At 47.5% G+C, this 23652-nt stretch overlaps 2 protein-coding genes across 9 annotated transcripts in view; one reads left to right on the top strand and one right to left on the bottom strand.

Moving 5' to 3' along the window:
- The window catches only part of CFAP44 (cilia and flagella associated protein 44), a 43537-nt gene extending 35371 nt beyond the window's left edge, over window positions 1-8166 (top strand). Inside the window, 7 exon segments of the mRNA XM_040570442.1 lie at window positions 731-841; window positions 2234-2364; window positions 3504-3620; window positions 4528-4729; window positions 5443-5603; window positions 7046-7180; window positions 7751-8166. Coding sequence (XP_040426376.1) covers window positions 731-841; window positions 2234-2364; window positions 3504-3620; window positions 4528-4729; window positions 5443-5603; window positions 7046-7180; window positions 7751-8020 — 1127 coding nt within the window. The 3' untranslated portion in view covers window positions 8021-8166.
- Window positions 8167-9487: 1321 nt separating this feature from the next.
- The window catches only part of BOC (BOC cell adhesion associated, oncogene regulated), a 47341-nt gene continuing 33176 nt past the window's right edge, over window positions 9488-23652 (bottom strand). For 6 of the 8 annotated variants that reach the window (XM_040570509.1, XM_040570520.1, XM_040570458.1 and 3 more), the window contains 16 exons: window positions 23289-23435; window positions 22562-22705; window positions 21945-22238; window positions 20993-21265; window positions 20185-20483; window positions 18272-18434; window positions 17434-17544; window positions 16291-16497; window positions 15291-15472; window positions 14052-14157; window positions 13729-13851; window positions 12915-13136; window positions 12263-12486; window positions 11590-11669; window positions 10774-10967; window positions 9488-10187 (listed from right to left, as the gene is read on the bottom strand). In XM_040570509.1, coding sequence (XP_040426443.1) covers window positions 10003-10187; window positions 10774-10967; window positions 11590-11669; window positions 12263-12486; window positions 12915-13136; window positions 13729-13851; window positions 14052-14157; window positions 15291-15472; window positions 16291-16497; window positions 17434-17544; window positions 18272-18434; window positions 20185-20483; window positions 20993-21265; window positions 21945-22238; window positions 22562-22705; window positions 23289-23435 — 2954 coding nt within the window. In that variant the 3' untranslated portion in view covers window positions 9488-10002. The remainder of the gene's footprint in view (window positions 10188-10773; window positions 10968-11589; window positions 11670-12262; window positions 12487-12914; window positions 13137-13728; window positions 13852-14051; window positions 14158-15290; window positions 15473-16290; window positions 16498-17433; window positions 17545-18271; window positions 18435-20184; window positions 20484-20992; window positions 21266-21944; window positions 22239-22561; window positions 22706-23288; window positions 23436-23652) is intronic. The other 2 variants (XM_040570481.1, XM_040570468.1) reach the window with 1 other exon arrangement.

The raw sequence follows: 23652 nt of genomic DNA, 5'->3' as shown, positions 1-23652 counted from the left end.
ATGTCAATATTGAGGATTGATAATTGGTATGAAGAAGAGGCAAAGCTTTAAATAGCTGCTTCCTGTGCTGTGCCAATGGGAGCTATGGATAAGTGATTAGTGTGCCACATTCGTGACATTCTCCTTTAATCTGTCCATTGACTAATGAGAGATCATAGACCTAATCTGCAATCATTTATTAGTCACACGACTAAACATATTATGAAAGGATTTCATTTATCTTAGTGACTAGGTTTTAATTGTTAAGGCTAGGCAGTCTTACTGAGCTAAAACACTTGCACCCTCTCGTTGACTTGGCTTTTGATTTCCACTGGGACATGATTAGCAAAAAGCGCAATCAACAGTGATGCTTTTGTGACAGTTTTGTGCTTCTGTGTATTTTGCTTGGTTGTTTAATCTCTATAGTAGAGTGGTAAACCTACGAGTTTTAAATTCCAAATTCTTTACACACATAGAGGAAAAATTGAAGAAAATCTCAAAAAATGTGTCTGTGTTTGTGCATTTGGCACTACTCTCTCCCCCACTTTTTTGACCTCTCTCTCCCCCACTTGTTTTTTTTTCCTTTCTGTTAAATTATCAAATTAATGCAATAGGCAAAGGGTGCCTGGATCCACATATTATCAGGGTGCTTTTTTGTTGATTATTGTGTTCACCAGCACATTCACATAATGCACAGCTAGTGAATTTGAGGGGTGTTCTGCAAGTCAGCAGTACTGTCCTTTTCTTCCAGATGAGAAAGATGAGAGTGAATGGGAGAGTGATGAAGAGTCCAGCTTGGGGAGCGATGAAGAAGATTCTAGATCTGAAGATGAAGTCTTTGATGTCTCCGTTTGTCCAAAGAGTACTAAGATAGCATTTCGTTGGGTTGAGTACTTGTTGAGCTTTAGGGACAATATTGTATTTTTAAAAGGAATTTTTCATCATTCACCTCACATTAATGCCATTAAGGGACAGAATGTGTGCGGTCCTCCTGAGTGCAGCATTTGTCCCCAGGAAATCTCAGTTAAGATAATGAAACCGCTGACAGTATAGGGTACAGTAATTAAAAAGTTTGGAAAAATAAAACTTCTTTAAGTGCTAAAAATTAATTATTTTATGTAAAGAACCATTCAGCATTTCATGGCTGTTTTCTGGAGAGGAAAGGCTCCTCACAGGAGCGGAGCTGGAGTGAGGCTGCAGCTGCTCTCCGGAAACCTGCCGCCAGGCCTAGCTGGATCCCTGTTCAGGGAAGCTCTGTGGGGACACTATAATAATGTTAAACTAAGCTCTTTGTTACCACCTCGTGGATTTATGCAGTAATTGCATGTTTCTAGGCTTCTCTCCTTATCTGGAAAGGTAGGAGCTTTGCAAAATTCTCTTCATTCATTAATTCACTCATTCATTCAGCAAAGGCAAGCAACCTCTTCTTTTCTTTTGTAGCAGTTTAACTATTTTATGTTGTTTTTTTTTTTTTTTTTTTTTTTAAGATCTTTGAGTGAGATATCAGTGACCACTTAACAACACTGCTTTTTTTTTTCTGCTAGTATTTACCAATAAATTACCTTTTTTTTTTTTTTTCACATTGGATTTTAGCATCATTTTCATAAATTGAATTTTTTCTTAACTCCTTGTCCATCTCCTTTTTCAGTGAAATGTTGGGAAGAAATGTAGAACATTTTTACTTTTTATTGAAAAAATCCAAATTACTGATTTAATGGGGAAATGACATGTTGCATTAACCTCTTTGTATACAGTCTTTAAGTGTAATTTGCTTTGCCTTTTTTTTTTTTTTTAATGTGAATTGATTTCTGTTGGTAATGCTGAATTAATTAGTATGACTGAAATTGCTGCACCAGGTAGAAATTCACAGATAAACAACTACATGTTCATGTAACTAAAGATTGTAATGGAACATGTATTAATTACTGGGACTGAATTAGTTACAAAGGCTAACTTTTGAGCACTTGGCTTTAATATGCATTTAGTCTTACTTGATGCATTTAGTCTTACTTCTGGAAACAAACTGTCTTGACTGAATATAAAGAAAAAAGATTCATCCAAGACATCTACCCCCTCATGGAGGAACTTGGCCCATAGGGTTTAAGTTCTGACAAAGCTCTAAGGAACCAAGAGCATGGTCTTACTATGGGGAATGTTGGGCAACATGCACATTAGGAGATGTTACTAGCTCAAACTTGTAGCTACTGTACAGTCGTAATGAAACTAAGCTATCCTCTGACCCTTTCCTTCTCAGACTGTGATAAGGCGCTCTTCAAAAACACCATCCAGCTCCGGGAGAAGCGGGTAGACATTCAGGAAGCTTTAACAAAGGAGAAGAGAGTTGCTGCTAACCTCAGAAAGGAATATGATGTCTTGGTCAAAAAGGTATGGTACTGTTGTCTTCTCAGAAAGCATCAGCTGGCTCCAGTACAATGAAAATGTTGTGCTATTGATTTTGGCTAAGATTTAAAATGGAAATTGTAACCTTTTATGTGGCCTCAGTTCGGGTAGAGATAGCCATGCTAGCACACAGGCAGGAGGCAGCTCACCATGGGTCACCCATCCTCCTGGAAAGAGTAAATCAAGGTGGTCTGACCTTAGCCGTTAGGGGGCTGGATCCAGGTTTTAGGTCCAGTTTCTTCCCAACTGTCTAACCATTGTGCAGCAATGAAGAAACCAGACTGATTCAGATGCAATGCCCGGTGCAGCTTGGCCCATCCTTTGTGCATGTGTATGGGGTTGGAGAATATAAAGAGTCACCCTAACACAAATGCACACTAAAATAAACCATAAAAATGCTATCCTTCCATCTGTTTCTTTTGCTTTTAGTTATTTTCTTCTGCTCTTTGTCATAGTAATTATTGAATAAACTCACTTGGTGCAAGTTTTCCTTTTAGCTTTTTTGAGCTCCTGCATTCATCAAGACATTTGATTTATATTAATTCAAAAATATCTCAATTTAAAGGGTTTTCTGGGATAGAGAGAGAGTTCTGCCAAAATACCATTATGCAAGGCTTGCTTTTATTGTGTCTCAAAAATGTCCCAGCAAATATGCTTAACTTACAACGTTTTTTGTTTAGTTTTTAAAGGCTTTCCTAAGTGCCAGCTGCCACATATTCACCCTGGGGTCTGACATTTGAGTTTGAATTGTTTCTTTCTCATGCAGAATCAATAAGCATTTCCAGGCATAAAACAATAAAAAAATATCTTGCAGACTCTGTTAATCTAGAAGTGTATTGGACACTAAACAAAGCAACTGGCTCTTGATACATATGGGGCCTCTCAAGTAAGGAGATATATATGTGTACATGTGTACAAAAGTATTCAGCATAGAATTTTGTTTAAAAACATCGATGAGCCTCGTGTTAACCTATGAAACTCATCTATCATACTACATGGGAAAAAAAGAGGATTTTTTTCCATGCTTCTTTTCCCTCAGATCAAGGACTCTAACACAGATCCTTGCTGTCTTATGTATTTGAGTACTGTAAGATTTTATCTGTCCACAATTTGTCTTTCTGCAGGCAAAAGCAATAGAAGCCAGTCTGAACACAGCAGAGAGGGAACTGGACACCTTTCAGTGGGAAAAGCAGCAGAAATTTAATGAGTTATATGTAGTTGTGCCTTTGAAACTTCATCAGGTAATTCAAGATTTTGTGTGTTTATTACTTTTGGCAGGTGCAGAATGGCCTGTGTATATCTAAACAGTAGTGTTATTCGTTTTTTGGGCCTTTACTTCCTAATTTACTACAGTCTCCTTGGAGTGACAGTGCCATTAATTGAACTTCATACTGCTATTTCCTCTAGGTTTGTTTTCCTTCATATAAGGACAGGTAGGGGCAGCATGTTGCTGAAATGTGTGCAGCCTTCAAGTGTTTTATAGGTTTGGCATGGAATATTTCTTCAGGTCTATGTCTGCCAATATTCTACTGAAAACAAAAACAACAACAAACTACTGAAAGTAATGGGAGTTTTTCCCAATTCAAGAACGCCGAATTGTAGGCAAATTGTATTCATCTGTGCAGCTGTTATCCCAGGGATGATTAGCAGAAAATGAAGATGAAAACTCAAGATAGTACTGTTATTTCCTCTGGGCTGAATCTTGTCCTCAGAGAGAAAACATAGGTTTCTGCCTCTTGTGACTCATACACCTCTGAAGCAAACTCAGCTCTCTCCATTTGTTCTCCCTACCTGCATTAAAATGTTGGTAAGAAAGACAGAAGAGTTCCAGGCCCAGCTATGCAATTCTGCAGGTCCCAGCTCATTCAGAAGCACAGAGACACTCAACAGGGAGTCCCCTACTCTACTTTTGTTTCCAGTGCTATAGAAAGGAAGACAGCTTTGTATACAGGGAGTCATCACAGCTCTAAGTAGCCTTTGAACTGCTGAGTGGTAGTAATTCCCTGGCCCAAAACATGAGAATTGTGCCCACGCTATTATGTCATTCATTAGTTTTCAAACTCTTAAACATTTTTTGTCCAGAGTGATCATCGGTGCCCTTAACAAGTCAAATTAGCCTTGCTTATGGCTAATTTCTGTTTCTGACAGGTGGAGTACTTTGTTAATGGGGAGATACCCAGTGACCTTTCCCAAGCTCTGGTATTTACCAACCAGTCCTTAGAGTATCTGCAGAAGAGAATTGTGGACCTACGTAATGAAAAGATAATGCAGAGAGAGATGTATAAGAAGGCACAGCAGCAACATAAGCAACTTATCCAGGACAAAAAGGAGATGGAGATAAATATTCGCCGTGAGTAACAGACTCCAAACAACACAGCTTTTATTGTTCATTTTGTTCCCTCTCTGGGTGTGGGTAACTCAGCAGATGTCTGTCTTTACTCTCACCCAAATGTCACAGCTGGTTACTGCAGAAAATAAACCAGAGTGGATCGAGTGGACTGTTCTGATGAAGTATTGGTAGTTCTCCTGCACTGCAGAGTCATTAGGCTATGTTAAATAATTTGGGAACTTAGTAAAAGGAGAGCTGACTGAGATGAGATGCTGGGAATCAGGACACACAATTGCTATTTCTGGCTCTAAACAGGAACTGCTAGAAAAAAGTTCTTTCTGCAAAGCCACATAAGCTTTTTATGCAATTTCCTCCTCTGTGTAACATAAGAACGATAAAATATCTATTCAAAACATTTGCAAACATAAAACGGAGGACCAGACCCAGAGACGTCCTGGTGTCTACTACCACTGAACCCCCTTCTGCTGACTCACTGAAGCCTTTTATAGTCCGTGGTGTGGAGGTGGCTCACTAGGACTGGCTAAGAGCGTGGCTTCTTGACAACACAGGTGTGGTCACGGGCAATAACCGATGGCAATATTCAGTTGTGATTTCTGTGTGGCTTTGAGTGAATTATTTATTCTAGAGCATATACCACCGAGCTCAGACAGAAGGCTGGAGGTAAATTCGTATTAATCAATGAAAAGCAGTTCTACCATTTGTGCCTCTGTTAGGACTGGAAGAGGAATGCAATCAGCTGATGATGCTGAAGTTTGGCCGGATGGTTGATTTTGAAGCAGTTCAAGCACACTCTGTTAATATATGCTTGGAAGAGCTGGAAGTAGAAATAATGCAGAAAGAATATGAGCACTCCCAGGAACTCAAAGAGTGGGAGGTAAGGAGCAGGAATGTGAGGGGGGCATATATATATGACTGTGATGTTCTATTAAGGCTTCATTTGCTGGGGCTGAATAGCTACACTAACATTTTTTGTGAATGTATTTGTGTTTTGTTTTTTTTTTTTTTTTCCTGTCACCAAGTTGACCAGAATGTCCAATTTCCATGTCCCATCATGACTCCTACCTCCGCTCCAGTTGCTGCTGCACATCCTATTTTCTTGTGGAGGTAGACACATTAAAAAAAACAAACAAACAAAAAAACCCCTTTCCTCCAATGCATCCTTCTGCTTCAGTTCTTCTGGAGTGCGTTCCTTTGGTTTTCAGCTGGCATTCGATACCTACTGCCTCCTCCCATTGCATTTGGTGACAAACTATTTGAGTGCAGGGCAGTGCTGGCTTATGTCTGGGACACTAGACTGTGCAGTATGAAAAGTGCTTGTCCCTGTCTGGGAGGCCTAAGGCGCAGCTACTGTAGTACAAACAGGCAACACTCTTATGCTGTCCTTACAGAGTGCTGTCATTGTCTGTCTTTTTAAAAATATGGAGAGAGAAAAAACAGAAAATGAGATGATCTCAAGAGATCCAGAAAATATTTCTATGAGCAAGTAGCACGTCTTGTTTAAATTGCTTGACTATCTTCCCCCACCCCTCCTGAGCAGTAAAGCATCATCACCTTTATCCTTTTTATATATATATATATATATATATATATATATATATACACGTAATAGGTTTCATGTTTTCTACTTTTTTTCTGTTCATGTAAATTGCTAACATGTTTTGAGGTTAGCCTTGATGTGGGATATACACTGCTCCTTAGGGAAGTTAGTCTGGTGTCATTCAACACAGCACACATCTAGATGTGTTTCGAGGCTTTTATAATGAACTCCAGAAGGGCACAAGTTGGTTTGTAATGAACTGTCCTGTCCGTTCCTTGCATGTTTGTACAGCATGACACGTGTTCAGGAAGGCAGACTGTTCAGATTTCCAGCAGCTCCTTGCTCTCCTGATTGTCTTGTGTTTATAGCTATGCAAAGAACCCCCTCCTCCTCCTGGACTTGGGTACGAGATCCAGATTTCGAAGTGGAAATCCATAGCCCCAGACTTCTCTGTCTTTTATGCTGGTTCGTGGCAGGTGTAGGAGCCAGCTTAATACCTTACACGCATATGGCGTAGTACGTACCTAACAGTTTTCTCTTTCCCCTGCTTTTGACTAACTGCTTTAAACTAAATGCCTAGTTATTTGCAATAATGGAAAACAACAGCAACAACAACAGAAAAGAAGACATTGCACTGAAGGTATTGTGGGATCACATGGTGTATGTAGGATCAGTTTGTTGTTTACCTCTTTCCGTGACATGTTCTGCTTAGCACTTGTTCCCTGTTTCACACTGTTTATCCTTTCTCATCCTAGTTTAATTTTTTTTAATCTTTCTAGAAAAGAACCTTAGACCTGCAGCAGAAGCTAATGATGCTGACAAAGGAAAATACCAGAAAGCTGCAGCAGCTGAACCGCTTCTGCCTTGAAAAGCAGCAACTCGAAACTACGCTGGATTCACTAAAGAATGATCTAGTAAGTCTTTTAGCTACTGTGGTAGCTGAAACACGGTAAGGTACTACTACATGCAGGTTTGGTACTGTTCAAAAGTGGAAAAGAGTTCATCCAGCCCTCACCATCTCCCTGGTCAAACATCCTGCTCTGCAGTTAGCAGTCCAGGCTAATATTTCCTAGCAGCACAGGCTGAATGGCCGCTCTGGGTCTTTTAGAAGGGGAGATGGATGAGCTGATCCTGAAGTAGGCCATATTTTAAATTCTCTGGTAATTTCTTAGATGCTTTCTAATATCAAAACAAACTAATCTTATTTCTAATTAGAAAATGTCTTGAAGGAAGCCAAAATTATTCCTTTGATGCATGTAAACAGCCAAATGAGTTAAGGTATGTTCTTTGAGACCAAAGTATTAGGGAATAAGACAGACTGAGCCTAAGCTGACAGTCCCTCAATCTGACTTAGGAGGAGTTTGGACTGTGGTGTAGTCATGAAGCTGTCCTGTGCCTTGGAAAGCCTCACTTTCCCAAAGGAAATACATTTCCACTGTTAATTCTTGCATGTTTTATGGGAGCTGTTTTTTCTCTCCTTACAGGGAGCAGAATTTCAGGGCCCCCGAACTGCAGACATCAAAGAGAAGGCCAGGATGGAGTCACTGCTGAAACACAGGGCTCATGACATTGCCCTCCTAAGGGAAGAGATCAGTCTTCTCAGCAGAAAAGATGGATGCATAAGAGAACAACTCAGTCTCCTAACCAGAAAAGATGGGTGCCTCTTTCTACAGCCTTCATCACCCGAGACACTCTCTGAACCCTTCCCTGTTCTTACACCATGTACGGTAACTAACAGTCCCAGCATCCCTTAAAAATGAATGTAGTTAACTGCAGCAGTAGTAATACCTAGAAGTGTGAAATGTATTGTTTTGGCTAAGCAGGGGGTTAGTTTTAAAGGGTTTTCCCTGTCAAAATATGACTATAGTGGCAGATACGGAATTAAAATGGGCAAATGAAACTAGTAAATGCTGTTATCAGTCCATTGCAGAGCTCTGCACTAGACAGATGATCTGTGTATGTGTATTGCATGTGCAGCTCTGTATGCCTGTTCGTAGGTCTCAGCACAAAAAGGGGCTTTGGAAGGCTGGGTATGAGAAAGTTTTGTCCATCTGAAACTATCTTTGGTACCTGTGTTCTCAAAACTGGTAAAGGAGGTCTGTCTTGGGGGGTGCATCTTGTTACCTGTTGAACATCCTAGCAGCAACAGCAGTTTGTGGAGATGGGAAGTGCTGTGTGGTTGGAGAAGGCAAGGGGACCTTTTTCCTCAGGGCCTACAGCGCTCAGATGGGTCTGGCGCCAATCGGAGACTTGCCTGCTCTACAGACGTGGGAAACTCACTGAAGTGCAGGATGTCGGATTTACTTGGCACGAGGAGGCTGTAGCAACAGATGAGCAGTGAAGTAGCCTGTAATTCCACTGACTTGCAGCAGTAGACCAGACTGAGAGCAGAGCCAGGCTTTGTCTGTTTTCAGGTTATATTCCTTTTTATTTTTTCCTCTGGCACTTGGGATGCTGACAGTGAGTGACCATTTATAGAACTTACCTTGTCTTACCATGAAGAGTTCCTTCAACCCCAAAGTGGAGGGATTTTTTTTTTTTTTTTTTTTTTTTACAATGTTCTTCCATTGCAAAGTTTCTAACAATGCACAAGGAAGTTTGGAAGTTGTTGCTAGTTTTAAATTAAACAGCTTGAACAACCTGCAGCTGCTCTTGCTCCTCCTCCCCACTCCCTCCCTGGTCATTACTCCTCTGTTAGGTATACCTTCAGGCAGGATCCAACCGTATCCTTGCCAGGCACAAGAACTGCCCCTGCTGGCCTCAGTACGACCAAGTGAGTGGTATTTGTGCTGGCAGCCTTTTCAGTGGGTCCCTATGAAGGTGCTGTGCATCTTGTTTCCTCAGGGGGCAAAAAAGAAAACAGCCTTGTCCCCAAACCTGGATGCTGGAAGCTTTTGAAGCAACAAAACCCCAGGATGTTGGGGGTCAGGGATTTGGGTGTCCACCCCAAATTTTATGCAGCTATCCCTGGAGATGAATGAAAATTTCCTCTAGCTCTGCTCCCCCTAGCGGTCTCATGTCATTTAACTGGCACAGGTAGTAGCAGTCCCTCTTCTCCCAAGTTCAGCATTGAGAAGGTTCACTTGGGCAGCCTACTGGAAACTCTAGCTGCAGGAAGATGTCACCTTTCCCCAGGTATCCTGTTTGCTATTTCTGGAAGGAAAAAAAAAAAAAGCATAGGTTCATTCTGTGGGAGGATTTAGTGTACAGTCAGCCCCAGAAAAGACTTAAGCCTTTATTTTAGGTGTTAAAGCGTGGGTTTGTCTTTACAGATACGCGGCTGCAGCTGGCATCTATGTGAAGGGTTGTTTAAGTTGATTAGGCAGAGTGCATAACTCCAGTCCACCCGCAGGAGCGTGTTCCTGGGACATGCCTTCCTGTAGGCGAGGAGAAAAGAACTTCTTGGTAGCGTTATCTTGTGTGAAGCCCTCACTGCACGAGGGTGCTAGATCTTGGTGGTGGCAGCTCTGTTTGGACCCATGTCTTGCAATGTTTCGTGCTGCTGTCTCAGTCTTGTGCTCTGACCAACAGCCCAGTGCCACGGATAGCTGCGGCCTTGTTCCTTCAGCCCTCCCCTTGCCTTGCTGAGGATACCTTCTGTCTCCATAGCATTATAAAAGGCACATATACATTTATATACAAGTGCATAAATATATAAATAGGGGTGTTATACAAAAATAAATACCCATTCTCTTTTTCTCTTTAGAATAAGTCTTTGCAAAAGGCAGCTTGGTCCCTAACTGGTAGGAGAATGAGTCTCTAAGGGCCTCAGTGGTGGTGGGCTGCTGTTCAGATGTCCTGGTAGGTCCAGACTCAAGGATGTGATGACTGGATTCTGGGGATGGAGGTCTCCTCTGGACTGGCAGCAGTCTAGTCTTTCTACCTCTTCAACTGGCACTAGGCCTAGGCAGCAAGGGCTTCCTGAAAGACAGAGGAGCAAGAGACCGTTAAAATGCATACAGAAATGAGAGGTGCTGTGGTAGCTTTCTTCTCAGCAGTCCATTTTATGAGGATAGGTATTCTGATAAAAGACAAAGAACTGCATTCTAAAATTCCTAGTTACATGGGAGTTTAATCCTATGCTTGCACACAATGACTTTGATCCACACTACGGGAGGGGTGGATCAATGGATCACGTCCTAGGGGGATGGATTCATTTAAGTCCTCAGGGACCTTGGTGCTTGACTGGTGGTCTGGAAGATGTGAGATGAAGGACTAAGGGACAGTACCTCTGCTGCAACTGCAGGTAGGTGTGTGCCCTTCCAGCAGCATACAGTTTCATGTTCTCAGAGAATTGAGAAATCTGTCCTGTAAGACTGTCCCAGGCAATTTACAGTCCCCAACTGCTAGCGTGGCCTTTTTAAGCTGCTCTACACGTTATTAAGTCTTTGCACCACAGAAATGAGCATGAACAAAGCCATCAGAAAGGCTCTCCGGTAAGATTTCCCTTCAAAATCAGCCCAAAACAACAAGATGAAGCAAGCACTGAGTTTTCCAGACCACTGACCTTGGTGGAACAGTGGATCCCGTCGAGCGTCCAAACTAGGGCCTCCAACTTTGCTGCCCATCACTGGATGATGCAGGCCAATGAAGTGCTCTTGAAGGTGAGGACAGTCATCTTGTGGCTGGAGAAGTTGGTGAGTGGAGTCATCTGGGAGGCTGTAGAGGAAAGAGCTGTCTTCTGGTCTGGAACTGGGCAATCTGGGGAGGCAGACAAAGAAAGAAGTTTAGCACTATGCACAGATGTTTCCTCCTTGAAAGAGATGATCTATGTAGCAGCTAGCTGCATCAATGGAATGACATAAAACGTTCCTAAATGAGGGGAAATTGGGATATACTTGTGGGACGAGAATGAGGTGATGGGAACTAGTATCCACCATTCAAAACTTGGTGAGTGCCACAGCAGCTGGGAGGAGTAATCCCTCCCAGGGAGCAGGGGAATAATGACTTGAAGTGTGAACAGCAAGACAGAGCGCCTGCAACTGGCCAGATTCTGGGCAGCTGTTTATCAGCATCCAGCTACAGATGCTGGTTTCTCTCTTTGTACTCTTTAGTCTCCTGCTTAAAAGCAGGAGGAGGAAATGGGAGGATAAGGGGCAGTAGGTCTTATCTCTAAAATGCAATTACCCCTCGCTCAAACCATAGGAATGGGCTGTGTGAAAAGAGCTTAGATGAAAAGGCTGAATGCTGGAGCACAGTTTTGTTTCCCAAATGAACTGTGACAGAGAAGAGAGCAACCTGAGGGCTAACTTTTGTGAGCAGGCATTTTCTGGCAGGCCCCACTGGATCGTTCCATCCTCCCCCTCCATAAGCCAGGACTAACCTGGAGGGTTGGTAGTCTCGCTGGGCACTCCCGTTTTGCAGCACTCGTGCCTGCAGCAAGGCATTGGTCTCCTCGTGTGACTGGAATAAGAGAGAAGGATCTTAGAAACGCCACAAAGCAGCGTTAAGAAGTAGGTGCTGATCTCCAGCAGAACCAGAACCATGGGGCAGAACGGTGAAGCCCTTGCTTAGTAGGTAGAGAAAGCTGAAACTGTTTCTTCTGCCATAGCAGATAGAGCAGAACTGAGCTGAAAAACTCACTTCATGCTTACTGCTGAATTACTGGCTCATGATAACGAATGTACAGTCTCAGTTGTGGCACTGCCTTGGTTTATGTTACTATTTACGCACAGAATCCTCAACGTTGCCAGTCCCTGTAAGATTTGCTTAGGAGAAACAGGAACCATTTCCATTAAGTGGGCTTTTTGCCCACTGCCTCTTCCATACTTAAGAGCCACTGCCCCAGGAAACCACCTCATCATGGGTGAATTGGAGACCTTCCTGCTCTTCCCGTGTCTCATGCAACGCCACTGCCCTGGGGAAATCTCATCTAAGGAGGAGACAGTTTGGGCACTTTTGCATGCTGCAAGGGGTGTCAGGCATGTCTGCAGAAGCCCTCCCACTGCAACCGTGGCCTCCAGCTCACGTCAAATCAACTGCAGATGTGGACATACCTGCTGCACGTCTGGACTGTAGTCTCGGGGCTTGGCGCTTGCATAGCCCACTCCTGCAGAGGGGCAGATGCCATTCAGATGTGCCCCATTGGTGTAGGGCTGCCCGTTAACGTAGGGGTGTCCGTTGGCACGAGAAGCAGAGATGGCCCTCAGGGGCACCATGGTGTACTGGCAGGATGATACCAGCAGCCCAGCTCCCGGGAAGCCCATGTCAATGGTTTGCTCTGCAGAGGGAAGAAAAAGGAAATCTGAGACCAAAAGCAGAGGTAAAGCTGAGCTTCTTGAAGTGAGCTGCTGGGTGGGATAGTATTGGGCAGTCCTGTCAGGCAGCTATTTGGCACTCAAAGCACCCTTGGGGACAAAAGGTGGAAAGAAGCCGACCACGAAAGTAAAGGCAGTGCTGCTTGCCACCTCTTCTAGTCCCAGGGTTCCTTCTCAACAAGGTAAACGGGACAAGGGACGGACTGGTAGCTTTTGTCTTCACAGGGGACTTCCACAGGACATTTGGAACTTGTCCTCTGCCCACCCTTATCCCTGCTACACAGAACGTGCAGCCTTCACATTCTGTGTTTGACCCAATTACACCTAGGTTCAGATCTAACCCACACGATGAGCACATCTTGTAAATCAGCCCTCAAGAAAGGACACTCACTCTGCTTGGACCAGGCTCTCCAAAGGCAAAAGGGGATGAAGGCCACGATGAGGAGCACAATGGAGCCCAGCACGACGCCCACAATCAAGTACGGCAAGTCACTGGAACGGGCCACCATGGCTCCTGTCCCCAGGCCGCTGTGCCCGCCGCTGAGCGGGGGATGCTGCTGGGGGGGCACTGTTGAGGGTGGAAGACGACCTGGCAGACCAAGAGACTTCCGAGCTGTGAAGGAAAGAGTCAGAGTGAGACACAGGACAGGAGCAAGAGCAGCACTCTCCAGGGATGTCTACACTGCTGTGGAGTGAACAGACTTCTGCAGTGGCTTTGAAGAAGTGCTTCTGGATGCCAGAGGATTTCCTGGGCTGAAGCATATTGCCATACAGATGAGTCCTTTGTGCTTGCTTTACAGATCTGCCAGGCTGTTGGGCTGCTAAAGCACAAGGAAAAAGGGAAAGCCTCCAAAACACCCACTTGGACTTAATGCTGTCCCTATTGCGACAGTGCAGCTGCTTGGAAGATGAGATGGGACTCGCTTATAATCAAGCACAGCAGTTCAGACCAGCAAGGGGGAGTTAGCCCTTCTGGTTCCAGTCACCGTCTACGTGGCACTTAGGAAGAGAAAAGGTCAGTACTGCTCTGAGGGAAACGCTGATGGACTCGCAGGTCTGCATCAGGTGTCTGAGTACTGGTACGGGTGTATACACAAACGGAGCATCAGCACCAACAAACCTACCCTGCTCTTCTGCCTCCACTTCCTTGCCTGAGCGTGGATGGTGTACAGTCAGGCAGGGGTGGTACCCGCGAAGCTGCTTACCTTTGGTTTCACAGATCATCACGTTGCTGAACTCGCTTTCGCCACCCTCATTGAAGCACTGCATCTTAATGTCGTACGAGGTTTCTGGCTGCAGGTGGCTGATGGAGTGCCAGTATCGATCTCCTGAGGAGGGAACACACACACACGGTGCCTTTAGCTCCCGTGGGGAACTTGCAGCTGGCCCACCTCTGCAGCAGTGAGAGGTGAAGCACGACTAGCCAGCAGCAGCAGCCGCCTCGTGCCTTTGGTATACAAGGCTCCTTCTGGCCATGTACTCTTACAGAAGAAATCAAGAGCTGGGACCAGTCTCCAAAATCTCCTACCTTCCACCACATCCTTCTTGTAGTCGCTGTCATTGTCACTGTCAGTGGGGCGGTAGTAGATATAAAAGCCGTGGATGGGAGTGTTGTTGTTGCTGGCGGGGATATACTGCAGAGAACGGGAGAGCAGAAATTAGCAGAGATGTCTGTGCTGTCATATCCATACTCTGTTGGGCAAGGAAGAGTCAGGATAAATGGGATGAGGCAGGAGGAAGACCCACAGGGAGCTCTTCCTTGTCCTGCCGCTGGTTTTCACAGTAAGGGCTTCCTTCCAAGAGCTCATTGCTATTTTATACTCTAACATCTTGCCTCTCTCAGGTAACAGGCAGGCCATGAATCTGGTCCTGTCAACCCAAACATCTTGTATTCTGTGCCCTCCCAGCAGCTACTGCCAATGCTAAAAAGAAGAAATTCCTCAGCGTCAGTGACTCAGCTGGGCAAGGACAAACACACCTTCACCTTGACTCTAACAGTCTCACCGCTTCCAGACAAACAGCATCTACCTTGCCATGAACCAGTGACTGGAGAAGTCTCATGTTTGTGTGGACAACTCTGCTCCTCCTCCACCCAAAGCTGTACTGCCCCAGCTCCATGTGCTCATGCTGTCTTTCACCCGGTATTATATCAGCTACTGCGTTTAAAATAACAGCAGTGCCCATGCTGCCCTGTAGCAATTTCAAGCCAGAAGAAGCTGGGAGAGAAGAGAGTGATGCACCCCTCTGAATAAGCTGTTGGAAACACTTAGATCTGGGCTTGTGATCCAAAAGATCTTGCCCGCTCCTAAAAATCCTCTGGGCTGGACTGCTGTAAACAATTACCAGCACTTACAGCTGCTATTCAGCAAGTGAGAGTGAAGGACATGTCTGCTGGGAACTACTGGGACAGACAAGAGGTGCTAATGGATTCCAGGAGTTTGGCCAGGGGAGCAAGCAGCCACCCCCAGAGTAGTTGAACCGTGCTTGTTGGATGAACTGGTCAAGACCCTGAGGTTATCCACTGAAATGCCTCCTGTGCACAACGCTGAATTCAGATGAAAAGAGCTTCCTAGGCTCTCTGAATTCCTCCACTTCTACATGGCCCAAGCCTGACCCTTGTTTTCTGTGAGAGCTATCGGATCCCCAATCCATTCGTGCTGCTGACAGGCTTCAGCCTGGTAACCTGGAAGCGTTGTAAGCCAGGCAGGTAGCACCCACACACCTGCACCCTGCACTTTCAGAGATCTTTCCTCCCTACAAACCTTACCATCCACTTCAGCATGATGGTGGTCTCGTTGATGGCATCTGTGAAGGTGATGTACGGCCCAGCCACGGGGCGCTCGTAGACTCGGTTGCTGTACCCAGACACCACATATGGCCGAGACGCAGCACTGGGCTCGCTCTCCCCCAGGATGTTCAGTGCTCGGACACGGAACTTATAGGAAGTGCCTAGGGGAGAAATGGGAAATAAGAGTTTTAACAAGACAGCGCCAATGTCTTCCAAGGCTTCTGCTGTCAGCACAGGCCTGACTCTGGAGAGGGGCCACATCTCCAGAAGATAGAGAGACTACAGCCAGGCTTTGATAAAAAATGCATGGCCAGATTTCAGCCATGTGCTAGACTGAGCCTGCTTTTATTTGCCTCTCCCAATTACTGTCTGGATGGTCTAGAGGCCAGGTCACAGTTATGGCAGGTATGTGGGTGGATTCAGAGATGGTTGAAAGGATGTCCTTACCCCAGAGCAGGTATGGGATGTCATCCTTCCTCTACTACATGGAAATCATAAATCTCAGATAAAAGCTCTAAGCCTAAATAATGTTTAACCAAACATCATTTTTCTGCTCTTTACGTTTGGGTGATTTTGTCCTTTAAAGCTGTCCCACATAGCGATGCCTTTTTTCTCATGTGAAGTGCAATGGGAATTGTGTGTCCGTCTGTCTTGCCTGCGGCTAAGGAAAGCTTTGTCCTGTCTAATAAATGGCAAAGACAAGACACTCTTATGCTTTCAGTAACTACCTCCTGTAAGACAGAAAAGCATGTACAAGACTCCCTGAGGGAGGTCAAATCTATGCTGGTCTCTGCAGCTGGAGAAATTGGAGAAGCATCTGCAGCATTTCCCCAAGCATCCGAGGCTGGAGCTGGGGCGGCTTTGTTCCGATCCCACATGGCAGGGCTGAGTGAGCTGCGACAGCTGGCTGACCGTCCTACAGGGGCCGCGCAGCTCTCCCACAGCCCTCCAGGAAGCGGGGAGGAGAACACCAGCCTACCTTTCTCCAGGCCAGGGATTTCCACGGAGAGGCGAGAAGGAGGAATGTCACTGGTGGCCAGGACCCAGTCTCCCAGCTTCTTCAGTTTCTTGTATTCTACCCGGAAAGACTGGATGGGAAACCCGCCGTTCCCCCGGGGGATCCAGGTCACGTACACAGATGTCTCCGATGCCATGGAGATGGTTGGACGATCTGGTGCCTCTGGAGCTGCAAAGGGCACACCAAGACATGAAACACACTCCTCTCACCGTGTCTGGAGGATCCCGTAGCTCAGAGGTAAGCAGGTGAAGGACTGCCTGCCCTGCACCCACCCACGTGCTGAGTCCTGAGTGCAGTAATTTCTTTCTGCCTCTTCATTAGAGCTGGCACCCCCAAATCCTCGTTCCTTTCAGTCTCTCCAAACATCTTTTACTCCTGTCTGCACCTTGCTCCTTTTCCCCTCCCAACTCGAGCAGGGAGAGAAGAGGTCTGTGGTGTGTACACCCATCACAGGAGGGACAGCACTGAGAGGTGCGGATGCAGGGCTGGAGACGAGAGGCCCGGCTGATGTGGAAGCAGTGAGCGGGGGGAGACTGACACTGGGGACAGGAAGGGGACAGACAGGTGTAGGAGGTGTGAAAACAGGAAAGGCTGAGAGGAGCCAGCTGAGGAGGAAATACGGAAGAGTTCCGAACTGTAGAAATATAACCTGATACAAAAACAATCAAAAGATGGGAGGGAAAGAGACGGACAGAGCTGTGGAGATGAAAGCAAAGGGAACACATGAATTACAGCAAGGATAATGGCACTGATGAATACCAGTGGCAGATACAAGGTGGGAAACAACAAATTGGATTAACTAAGCAGGAACTGGTGTTCCTCCAATGCAGCAAAACGCCCAAATGGAGCAACCTCCTACCCTCACGCCCATTCTTAGTTTCTGACAGGTCCTTGTGTTAACGGTGGGGACAGGCTCTGGGATCAGCTTCCCCTCCAAAGACTGCCAGCCTGCCAAGAAGCACAGGGGTGTCCGAGAAAGATATCTCCTAGTCAGGAGCTAGAGACCACCCACCCTTGCTTTACCCAGGGGAGACTCTAACCCCAGCACCGACCCGGCGCCCCTCGCCCTCCCTCCTTGCCAACCCAGGCCAGGCAGGGCCTTACGGGACAGGCGGCTGTTGTCGGACTGGTTACTGCTCTGGGTGCTCGTGCCTGGGTCATCCCTCTGGATTTGCTGCTCTTTGCTGGCAACAATCTCTGGTTTTGGACGCCGGCCTGCACAGAAGAGAGAGATGGCATCAGGGACACGGTAATGCAGGTCAGAGTTAATTGTTGTTGTCGTGAATAAAGACAAAGATTCCCAGCTGCGATGCCGAGGTAAATACTCCTTGGACTCAAACAGCCCTAGGGCTTCAAAGTGCTCAACTTGCAGACAGGAACCGAAGCTAAAGGGGCAGATTGGTTCTACTGTTAATTGCTTTTCTTTTGCCCCCACTAATATTTAATTTTCTAAAACTTTTAATTGGTTTTCTGGAAATCTTGTTGCTAGATTTCTGCCCGAGGAGGTGGTAATTAGCACAGTGCAGGGGCCTCAGAGGATACGTGAGCAGGCCCAGCACCATGGGGAAGGTTTCAAGGAAGGGAATGCCATTCCCCATCCTTGCTGGGGGACAGGATAAGCAGCATGGGACGGGGGGACTGAGCTTAGACACTTGGAGCATCCTTTCGGTGGTGCAGCCAGCTCAGCGTGACACAGACTGCTGGAGGAGGGCCTGCAGTTTCCTTTTAGTGCAGGACAAGGTTTTATGAACAGATTGGACAAACACGGCTCAGGAATAACCCCCAAAGGCACAGGATGGATTAACAACCTCCTGACAGCCCTCCCAGGCCTATTTTCTTCGCTTCTGCAGGTGTCCAACTGAGCCACGGAGGGAGGAAGGACGCTTGGAGGGGCCCTCCCCTGACTCAGAGCAAAACACCCAGGGTCAGGCTGGACCTTTACCAGTCCGGAAGGTCACCATGGCCGTCTGTCCCTCGCCGGCACAGTTGTGGGCAGCCATCTCCACCTCGTAGAGGCTCCCGGGGTCCAGCCTGGTGAGCGTCAGGCGGTGCTGCGAGGCCGGGACGTCCCTCACTGCCCAGCTGTCCGAGGCGTTGGTGACCTGCTGAGAGACCAACACCGGCGTCGCAAAGCTGGGGGCCGGCTGGGCTTCTGGCCAGCACCGAGCCCTGAAACCTTCCCTTGGGGCTGTGTGTAAAGTAGGGCTAACTTTCCTCCTGTCTGTGCAGGAGGGAGATGTTTTCAGCCTGATATTGCAGAGCTGAGGGATCCGGGGACACAGAGGGAGCGTTCAAAGCCTGCCCAGGCTGTGCCAGTTTGGATTACGCAGCGGGATTTGGGGAAGCTGCACATTAGTCCAGGATGCTTGATGAAGGGCAGAGTTAAGGCTCTAAAGCCTCACCTCTGGCATTTCTTGGCAGAAACACAGCGCCTTATGCAGGGAATAGATCATGTATGCCCAGAAAGATGTGGAAATACTGTTTTCTGGTGATGTCCCGACGCCCCATACGGAGCAGAAGGGAAGGTGGGACTCTGCTCCTTCTCCCCAGCTGCAAGGATAATATTTTTTCAAGCAAATACACAGGACACCGAAGTGACCCGGTGCCGAAAGGAGCATTAGCAATGCAGGCAACGCAACAAAACGGAAATGCCAAGACTCTGCTGTATCATTCATCTTCTCCAAGCATTTGACACTGACTGATTAATGCCTGCCTCGTTTTATTTTTATTCCTGAGCCCACGGAGCTGTGAGGCCAGGGAGGGGAGCCCTAAAGACTGCTAATATCCAGGAAAGAAAAAGAGAAATTCTTAAGAAACAAAGATAATGGCTGCATGGCATCTGACTGCTTGCAGGCTGCTAAGAATTTAGGGTCAGTGTACGAGCAGGGAAAAGAGACAGCCGCAGATATTTTCCAGAAGAGAAACAGACCCTTGCCCAGCACAATTTTAAGCCTCCTGTCATTAGGTTTTACTTTCCTTAGCCATCTTTCACACAAAGAGCCTTTTCTTTTGTTGCTGAATTGATTCCTTCCCTCTCTGCAAACATGCTTTTCCAGTCAGAGATGTTAAAACCAGATCATTATATAACTTGATCCTACAGATCGCATAGAAAGAGACTCTTTCTAAACAAGTTTAAGGGTTATTGGGACTAATTCCTTTCCACACAATCCTTCAGCGTCCCAAGAAAGAGTCTCCAGCTGAGAATTTGGACTACACTGAAAACATATTACTGCAAACTGCAGTGACCCATGGTGACCTCCACTGCCCTACAGCCCCTTCCAGGTGAAGCGCTGAAAAACAAATAAAATATGGACAAACTCCAGCCTGCGAGTTAAGATTGCATGCAGAACTGCTTGTTACATGATACACCACTGGAGGACAAATCTCCTGGCAGACAACTAGACCCTGCAGTCTGGTGAGGATTTTGACATCTTTTGTTTTTAAAACTTGCCCCCTTGTGCTCTTGTGTTGGCATCTTCTGTCTTTGTTTTAAAGGGCTATATAAAGAGATAGTTAAAACCCTCAGCGTAAGTTTTGTTTAGAAAGAAATCAAGAATATGGGGGTGTTGTAGAAGCCTCCTGTTATATCATATTTTCATGAAGTCAAGCAACTCCAGGAAAATAGATGCATATATTCACATATAATTGAAAATGGTGCCTTGCAGTGGCTGGGAATCAAAAACACACCAGATCTGAAACATACTCAAAGCCCAAAGCAAAACCTACCTCTCTACTGCAACCCTCTGCCTACCCAAAGGAAATACAGGTATTAAACAGACAAATCCAAGGCTGACAGCCCACCTGGAGACCAGCACAGAGGAAGGAACATGAACAGGGCAAAACACCAACCGATACCTTGCGATGCTTCACCACGTAGTAGAGGATGGGGGCTCTGCTGTCAGGCCGGGGTCTCCACACCAGGTCGTAGCTGTCTGTCTTCGACGTCCGGGGAGAGCTGAGGATGATGGGGGCCTCGGCTGGAGACACCAGCTCCCTGCTGGCTGTGCACTGTGCAGATGCTGACAGCGGGGTGGTCCCAGGCTTCGGCAGCCCAGCTTTATCCAGGGGCAGCTTTAAGGCACTCTCCCTGGAAGGCGGCGTCGGAGGCTGCGCTGAGCCCGGCCGGGCATCTCGCCCAGGGTTGAGGGTAGCTCCTGAAAGACAAGATGTCGAGAGTAAATGGGTGGTAAGGGCAGGGTAAATGCCCAATCCAGTCCTGTGGTGAGGACAGAGCTGCGAGAAGCCCCCTGATTCCTCTCAGAAGACCAGAGCTATTTACACACTGCACCACAGGTTCCTTAGAAGTATCAGGTCCCAGATGGTGCTGCCGGCTGCGCCACTCCAAAAGGTGTTAGAAACAAGCTTTCTCTCCTGGTATAAACATAACACACCTCACTGGGGCCTCTCCCAGAACATGCCTGGGCCATATAGGACTTCCTACCTCTCTGAGGGCTTTCTAGCCCTCTTACCCTGGATCAGGGTCCAAGGAAACAGGTGGCTCCTCCAGAAACCCTCAGAGTGTAGGGTGAACAGGAAGGAAGAGCATGGCAGCTCAAACCCAAGCAGGAGCGTGATACACCAACTCTCTTCTCCTGCTCCCCTCTGCTCTTCCCTCCTCAGGCTCTAGCACTGAGTGACCACAAACTTCCAGAGGGGGACTGACCTGGCCGGGCTGTCCTCAGCTGCACCATGGCTTGCGCGCTGCCGACCTCGTTCTCTGCCATGCACTGGTAGATGCCGTCGTCCTCGGGCCCCACGCTGACCACCCGCAGCGCCCGGCGGGAGAGCCGGAGCCGGTGGCTGGCGGAGAGGGGCACGGCGTTGCGCAGCCACACGACGGAGGGCTGGGGGTTCCCCCGCACCTCGCAGGTGAACTTGGCGCTCTGGCCCCAGGGAATGATCTGCTGGGACAGCTCCATCGTGACCTCCGGGGGCTCTGCAAGGGGAAACAGCACGGCTGCTGAGCATCACCTGGCAGGGAGCACGGCACCATCGTGGCTTTGCGCTCTTCTCTGCAGGTTCTCAACCCTCCCTGCCAGTCCTGCTACCTTTGAGGGGTCCCACATGGATGTGGTACTCCCCTTCACCATCCACATCTACCGCACAGAGAGGTGTCCCTCTCAGCCACGTGATGACAGCAGGCACCTATGAGTCCCATTTTTCTTAGCTGAAACATTACTCTGCAAAGCTTGTGCTCGTGCCAGTAACGCTTCAGCACTTGGATGACATGAAATCCAACAAAACACGGGCTTATCCTCCTTCATACTTGTGAGAAGAAGGATGTGTGATAGAAACACAGAAGGCGTAGTACCCGTTACATTTCTCACCCCGTAAAGAGCTTCCCTATAAGGAGTGAGTGAAAAGCAAGAGACTGATGTCTTTGCTATTATCTAGCTCAAATACGTCCGAGCAGCAGCCAGTCCTCCACTAGAGAGTGTTAGAGCAAACCTTCCCCACAGGAGGGAGGATCCATCATCTCCAGCTCATGGTGGGAGCCAGGAAGGAGGAACCACCACCCTCAAGTCAGAATTCATCCCATCTCATAGGAACTGGAACTTGAAAGCAGTAGAGAAAGTCCAAGCCCCTCTTCCAATGAGGACTACAGCAGCACTCACCGAACACCTGCACGTTGTAGAAGATGAACGCGGCTCTGGCCTCGCCCACCCCATTGTCAGCCGTGCAGCTGTAGGTCCCCGAGTCCTCCTCGCTGGTGGGGTCAATGAGGAGGTTGCTGAGCAGGAACCGCGTCTTGTTGAACGCGGAGACGCTGGAGCCGTCCTTGGCCCAGGTGACCCGCGGCGGGGGGATCCCGCTGGCCACGCACTCCAGGATGAGGCTTTGGCCTTTGGTGACGATGATGGTCTGAGCCTCGGGGGGGTAGATTATCCGCGCTGCCTCTGCTGTGGAGCCTGGTGACAAAAGGAGGAAGGAGGTAGGTGGGCAGGAAGGTGGCAGTGCAGGACAAGGCCGTTCTTTAAGGGATGCGTGCACACAGCAAAGTAGTCTTGCTGAAGGACTAAGGACCTGTCCTCACATGTCACCAAAAATAAATCCTGAGCAGGCACAGCGATCCCAGGAGCAGACCTTGGGGCATTCTGCTGCTGGGAAGGAGTTTTCTCAGCAGCTGACAATGTCGGTTCATACCAAAAAACAGCTGCAGTAGCACTTTGTATGTGCTCCCAGGGCCGGAACGGCTAAGGAGAAGATGTGCAAAGAAAGGAGAGCAGCTTACGTCTCACGCGGAGCCTCTCACTGGACACTGAGGTTTTCACCTCCTGCGTCACGGGGTTGTAGGCAGCACATTTGTAAGTCCCCTCATCCTCCTGGCTGGCATTGACAATCTGCAGGTTCCCGGATGGCATGATAAGGTAATTGTCTGCAGGGAGAGAAGAGGAGATGGTGCATGGTCATAAGGTGTGTCCCCCGGAAGAAACACTGTGCCCTGTAGAAAAGGTGGACAAGTGGGAAGGGAAAAAAAAAAAACAGGAGAACGCTGAAATGACCCCTTTTTGTTCACACATCAGGAGGAGCAATGATGCAGTTGTGGAAGGAAGAGAGCCTCAGATGAAGCTAACTTGCCACAAGTGCCTGCAGCAGATGGAGCAAAGCTGTAGAATTGAGACTCAAGTTTTTAAAAATTCCCCAAATTCAGAAACATCTTTATCCAGGGGCTGGGCTAGAGGAACACTTCATGGACAAATAGGGATGCCCAATGAAGAGCGACATGGTGCATCACCTAATTCTGCTTCCTTCCCCCTTCCACAAGCTGGTGTTACACCTGGCCCCCCAGGAGTAGGGGACATCAGGGAGACCCAGCAGAGACCCTAAAAGAGCCTGTCCTCAAACTGGCCAAAAAGGGACAAGAGGGAGGCAGCAGGCAGACAGCACTCTTGCTAGCAGGGAAGGGTAAAACCAAGGCCGTGGGGGGACACGGGGGGACAGACCCCTTTGGCGCTCACCTCGGGAGGCCTCCAGCCACTCGTGCTTCACGCTGTAGCGCACCTGGGCCTTGGGGTGGCTCTCGGGCAGGTCGCAGGCGATGACGGCCGTGTTGCCTTCGTCCACCTCGATCACGTGCTGGCCGTCAAACTTGAAATCCTTGAGATCTGCACAGGGAGTGAATGAACGACAGGGCATCTCAGCACCTCACCATCGCCTTGGCCTCTCCCTGTGGGCACAGGGCTGCTTGCCCTGGTGCCGGCAGAGGACAGCAGCTAAGGAAACCGGTCCCCTTTCAGAGCTGTTTTTTTTTTCCCCTCCTCCTCCTTCCTACAAAGCAGATAAATTAAAACATAGCTCCTAGAGAAGCTGCCTGCTCCATGG

The sequence above is a fragment of the Cygnus olor genome, chromosome 1 (genome assembly GCF_009769625.2).
Source record: "Cygnus olor isolate bCygOlo1 chromosome 1, bCygOlo1.pri.v2, whole genome shotgun sequence".
Lineage (NCBI taxonomy): Eukaryota > Metazoa > Chordata > Aves > Anseriformes > Anatidae > Cygnus > Cygnus olor.
This window is presented reverse-complemented; position numbering and strand designations above follow the sequence as displayed.